The sequence below is a fragment of the Buceros rhinoceros genome, unplaced genomic scaffold (assembly GCF_000710305.1).
Source record: "Buceros rhinoceros silvestris isolate BGI_N320 unplaced genomic scaffold, ASM71030v1 scaffold20233, whole genome shotgun sequence".
Classification (NCBI taxonomy): Eukaryota; Metazoa; Chordata; class Aves; order Bucerotiformes; family Bucerotidae; genus Buceros; species Buceros rhinoceros.
The window spans coordinates 15,095-20,837 of record NW_010403329.1 but is presented as its reverse complement, the minus strand read 5'-3'; the positions used below and the strand labels follow the sequence as shown (position 1 = coordinate 20,837).

Here is a 5,743-nt window from a genome sequence, read left to right as displayed (position 1 = left end):
GCCGCGAAATCCCGTTTCTGGCAGAGGAGGGTCCGGTCCGTGCGTGGTGAGGGGCGCCCCGAGGTCGGCGTCACGCCAGCCGTGTGAAGACCCCCTTCCCCGGGACCATGTCTGCCGGTGGAAGCCCCGCTCCCCCGGGCCGTTTTGTCCCGGCCGCAGCCGGTGGCCCGTTTACCTGCTGGTGATCACCTGCGTGGCGGCCGGACCGTCCCCGAGCCAGGAGTGCTCCGCCGAGAAAATGGAAAATACCGTCATCGACATAAACTTGGCTCTGGCCAAGGGCATCGGCGGCGCAGAGCCGGTGCACGCCGCGACCCCAGGGGCTTGCGCTGGCGCCTGCTGCTCGGGGGAACGGCTCTCAGGTAACTGGCTCCTCTTCGCTCTTTTCTGGTGCTATACACGAACTCTGGGGAGGTGAATTCTGAAGTTTGGGCTCGCCTGGTGTTCAAGCAGAAGGGACAAGGCTGTTCTCGCTATTCGGCACAGAAACGTTAATTGATCCTTTCATTCACGGTGCAACGAGGAACAAGAGCTTGCGGCTGCTCTCCTGTCCTGCCGAGTGTGGCCTTAGATCTTAATGGAGACCCCGCCGCGCTCAGGAAAATAGGTGCAAGCAAAGAGTGGTGGTTGTAAATGTCAAAACCTCTCAGATCCCCAGACTCAAAGAGGTGTAAGGTGTATTTAGTAGACGTGCTGAAAAGTGATGTTTTGCCCTACATTTAATTTAAATTTAAAACTTAAAGTGCACACTCTTCTGTGAGCTCGCTGGTTTGCACCGAGCTGGTGGAGCAGTAAGCATAAATGGTAGCGGTAACGGTGAACACCCTCCGCCGAGCAGCAACAAGCCAAGCGGTTCCTGGGCTGTGATAGGGAAACGTGTGTAAATAGTTTCCTTCCTGGTGGGTATATCCAGGAGGTTTAGGAATTAATAAAGGAATTGTGAGAAATTATTACATAAAGTGGCGCCAGTGTGGTACGGGTGAGGGAAGGATGAGGAGTTAGACTCACTATTTCCCCTAGTTCATCTGTACAGGAAGAGGAAGGGGTGACCTTCTGTATTTGGCCCAGGGCCATTCTTTTGCAGTCCTAGGCTGTTTATCCTGTAGGAATGTTATATGTTAGCAGTTTCCTCTTACATGAGGAAAAATTAATTTAACAAACTAGACCTTTTAATCAAGATGCTATTAAAGTTCTTATGGCTGAAACATGTATTCATCATGTTTTGCAGGAGACAAGCAGTGTAATTTGATGATTTTTGATGCTCGCAGGACAAGGGCACATCCAAATTGCTACCTGTTTTACTGCCCCAGCATAGAGGCTTGTCCGACGAAACCTGCGACAGGACTTGTGACCTACAGGATAACTAGAGGTAAATGACAGTATGCCTTCGAAGCTCTCTGCGTATTCAGGCGATCAAAGCTACACTCAGAAATACCATATACACACAGGCAAGTGCTGGCAAGCCGCAGAGCGCCACTGGGGTGTTACTGAGTAATGGACAATAGTCACCACTGTTTTCTGCTTTCAGTTAGGGAAACTGAAACACAGATGCAAACTGACTAAACTCAAAGCTTCGTGGCACGTGGGCTACACACTCAGAAATTCTTTGCTGTCTGTTATGTGCTATGGGATTTTTAATAGCAAGTCTGACTTGTTGACTGATGTGGACTTGCACCAGACCTGTTTGAACAGCTCAGGTAAGAAACCGATAATTGGACTGTCCTCCTGCCAAGAGTCCCAAAGGTGGTTTCAGTGTGGCCACCTGAGACAGCAGAAATTCTCTATTTCCAGAAACTGAACTTCTGCTGAAAAACAGAACTCTTCCAAAAGGAGCTATGGAAGGAGTGACAGGAGGATGTATAGAAGGACTATTCGCATAATGTTACCAAATATTTCTGTGCAAGTGCAATCACACAGGAACTGGGCAAAATCTGTGTGCCGCAAATGAACTGCATGCCCATAAATTGGCGTTAAAACTACTCTTTTCTCCAGCTCTTTCTCCGGAAGAATGGAGGGGTTTCAAACAAAGAAACAAGAAATGTAATTATGCTTGTGCTTTCCTCGTGCGTATTAACAACTTGATTGCATATTAGCATTTGCCTTTTCCACCCCACGAAGGTACCGGTGGGTTTTAGCAAAGCAGCTCAGGAGGTGTTTACATTGTTTTTAAGAATGACAACCTCAGGTTTGGATTCTAATGCAGTTGATTGGATGTGAGATATCAGCAGGACACTTCGGTGTTTTTAATCACTTTTTAAAGGGTGGCTTGTGTACTGCCCTTGTTCTTTCTTACCAACAAGCGTATCTCTCCTAGTACCCCAGCTGTGCCTCATATGTGATGATTTTGGGCAGTTCCATTTGGGAGCTTGTAGGCTAAAAGGAAGACAAAGAATACCGTATAGACAATGTTTGATGCAGAAAACATGGAAGGGAGTTAGTTAAAGCAGGCGGTTACGTTAATTAATCTGAGTGCTGCAGAGCAGCAGTGATGTGACACTTAACTCGAGTGCAGTACTTGTCACGCAGACCCCCAGTGCTCCCTGCCCGCATGGTTTGAGCGCTAGGTGCATGGTCTGTGCTTTTCTAGCTGTTCCCCAGGTGAGCACACTGGTGATGACCTAGCATGCTGCGAGTGTTTTCTCGCTGTCACGCTACATCCGCTGTTTGTTTGAACACCTGGCAGGGTGCGTCCATGGGAGTGCACTGGGACAGGGAAAAAGTGAATTGGGGACTGACTCTGTGGTGGTATCAGGCCATTTCCTTGCTGGTGTGGAAATGTGCCCAGAGTTGCAGAAGCAGCTGGCAGTTTGGGCATCTTTGGGCATACAGTTTCCGATTATGCAATAGCTGAATATTGTTTTATTTAAGGCCAAATATAAACAAAGTATGGCTTTTCTCTGAGGCAGAACTTGTGGCTGGGTCTGTCTGTATTTAGGATCTTACTTTGCTAACAAGCCTGATAACAAGGATCAAAATTGGTGTCGATGGTTCACATGAAGCAGTTGTTGTCATGCTCTTGTTTAAAGCATTGCTAGTTTTTTGGTTTGTTGTTTTTTTGGTTTTGGTTTTTGGGTTTTTTTCAGTTAATTTTTTTGTGAAGTCTTAAGGCTTGAAAATATATCTTAAGACAGCAGTCAACTAGGGTTCTTTGTACATATAGTAAAACTGAAATAAATCCATCCCTCTAGATAAGACTTCCTAGTTAAGAAAGAAGTGACAATGAAAATGTCTTGGACTTTTTTGTTATTTATTTCAGTTCCAGTGCAATTAACAAACCTCTTAAAAAAGAAATGAGTGAGTCAGAACTACTTGAAAGCATGTTCCCTTTAAAATGCTACATGCTGCAGCTGAATGATAATATATATAAGAAATATAAAATCTATTTTATATACAAAAATCTGAATTATAACAATTAGCCAGTCTTTTCAGAAGCTCATGCTCACCCACAGTCTCTCTGTAATACCTATGTAGAATCAGGTAGCTGATAGGATTATCGTTTGTATGGAATTTCCGTCTCATAACACTGTTGTCCTGCCTCCAAATGCTGTTAAATGGCATTCACCCACCTGTTTTGGAAGGAATACATATCAGCTTTTAGAGAAATTATACAGTGTAGTCTGCTTCTTGTGGAGGACTTCGCTGCCAATGCCTTGGAGACTCCTGGAGCAGTGTCTGTCTTCTAGCCCAGCAGTAGGAGCTCAGGTCTTTCCTACAAATCAGTGTGTGTGTAAATTGGCCTATAAAATGGGAATATTGCTGCCACCCTGGATAAGAAGACAATTTTTGTATGTGAATTGAACAGTGTCAAGCAATCACAGGGTGCTTGATATTACAATAAAGGGGAATATATAATCGTGGTGACTAGGTGGAAATGTGCGCAGCTGACACATAAAGGTGAGGTTGGTAACACCGACATTTTGACTGACAGAGGCTGAGAAAGGTTTGAGGGCAATGGGCCTACTCACACTGCTTTCCATCGCTAAATGAACGCTTACGTGCATGCAGAATGAGTATAAAACCATCAGATTGGGATGACCGCTTTGCACAGGTAAGTTCTGTGAGAAGATCCGATGTGCCCAGGCTTGAGGCTGACAGGTGTTAGGAGACAGAATTTAGAAGTCACTCTGCATATTTGAAATAAAGGAAGATCATAATGCCTCGGTTTCATTAGTCATTACTTCCTGGAGCCCCCTTACTAAGAAATACAAGTAGAGTAAGCCTGTGGTAATAACAAATAGATGTAATAATTAAATACAAGTATTTTCTATCTGTTTCCAGACACCCATGCCCCAGAGGATACCTCCTTCCAAAGTGAGGACTTTTCTTCAAACGGGTATTCTTTGTCGTCGGATGCTGGAGCCTTCATTTCTCACAGTCAGCCTAGCCATCAGGATCACGCCACTGCTTTGCAACAATCCATCTTTCATCAGGCATCTGAGCTCCCGAACCACATGGGCGAGCATTTAGACAACAGCGAACTCGAGACAGTTCTTCCTGAATCTCAAAGGGCAAAACATCCCGAGAACTTAGACCCCATCCCAAGGCAGGAAGTAATTAACCTGCCACCAAATACGCCTTCTGCTGTTCTAGTTGGAAACCCCTCTGTTTTGTCCCCCACCACTCGGTCTAGTGCTCCAGAGCCCAGCAGTGCTACTCTTACTTCTCTGCCTACAAGTACCACCCGACTGCAATCTCATACAACCTCTCTGCCCACTGTTGGTGCTAAACCTACTGCTGTCACCCCCACCGCCACAGCTACATTTCCACCTACTGCAGCTGCTAGAGCTAAACCTGGTATCCCTGCCACCAGCATCGCTGTTACTCAGGTTCCTCTTTCCAGTCTTGCAACTTCTGCTTCTACTTCTACAATCAACCAGATGACCTCAAATTCAACACCTGCTACCATCCCGTCAGGGCTAAGAACTGCAGACATCCCTCCTGAGCCAACAGTTGCCTCTTCTAACTATACCAGTCATGTTACCCACCTCTCTTTTTCAGGTTTCAATCTGTCTGCTAGTGATTCCCCCATGGCTTCCCCAAATGACCCTCAGGGTTATGACCCATCTGATTCAGAAAGCTATCTGCCAGAGAGTGTTCTGAGAGGGAAAGATGTCATTCAGCTGGGAGAAAAAAGCAGCCTTGTAGCAGCTTTGCTTTTTGGGGTCATATTCTTATTGCTGGTTATTGCACTGATGGGGAAGAAAATACATGAATCTCTTCAGAAGAGGCATTATACCAGGCTGGATTACTTGATCAATGGAATGTACGCTGATGTGTGATGGGGAGAGGGAATAAGATTGTGAGGAGCATCTCTCATCTTTGAGAGGACAATTCTGGAACTGAAGAGTAGGCATTGAAGTCTCAGAAGAGGATTCCTTTTTTGGCCACTATTGGGAAAGCAACATATGGCTTTGGTGAGGAAGAGAACTGCTCTTTCTGTGCTGCACTATAACGTCTGTCATTTTTGATCCTGAAAATAAACGCTTAAATCTAAGTCAAGCTAAGAAGGTCTTATATTTATGGATAAAAAGCATTTCAAGAGCTTGATCTGTACTGTGACAAGATTAGTGGAATAGAAGCACACCTAATAAAATGAGTACCTGTGCAGCACGTGAGCCGCCTTAGTGCTATTTGTACCAAATGCCGTAATGTTACACGATTGTCTGTCAATCCTATTTACTCTATTGGTAGCCTTAAAGGAGTACCTAGCAGTAGAGCTTTGCCTCCAAATGGTTTTAGGTAC

General features: G+C 45.4%; 1 protein-coding gene across 1 annotated transcript; it reads left to right on the top strand.

Moving 5' to 3' along the window:
• Nucleotides 1–124: 124 nt before the first annotated feature.
• MANSC1 (MANSC domain containing 1) lies at nt 125–5,279 on the top strand (the record flags this gene model as incomplete). The annotated part of the gene is made up of 3 exons (XM_010132988.1): nt 125–362; nt 1,229–1,369; nt 4,279–5,279. Coding segments are annotated over 3 exons (1,380 nt in total), but the record flags the coding sequence as incomplete, so codon positions are not given.
• Nucleotides 5,280–5,743: the final 464 nt, after the last annotated feature.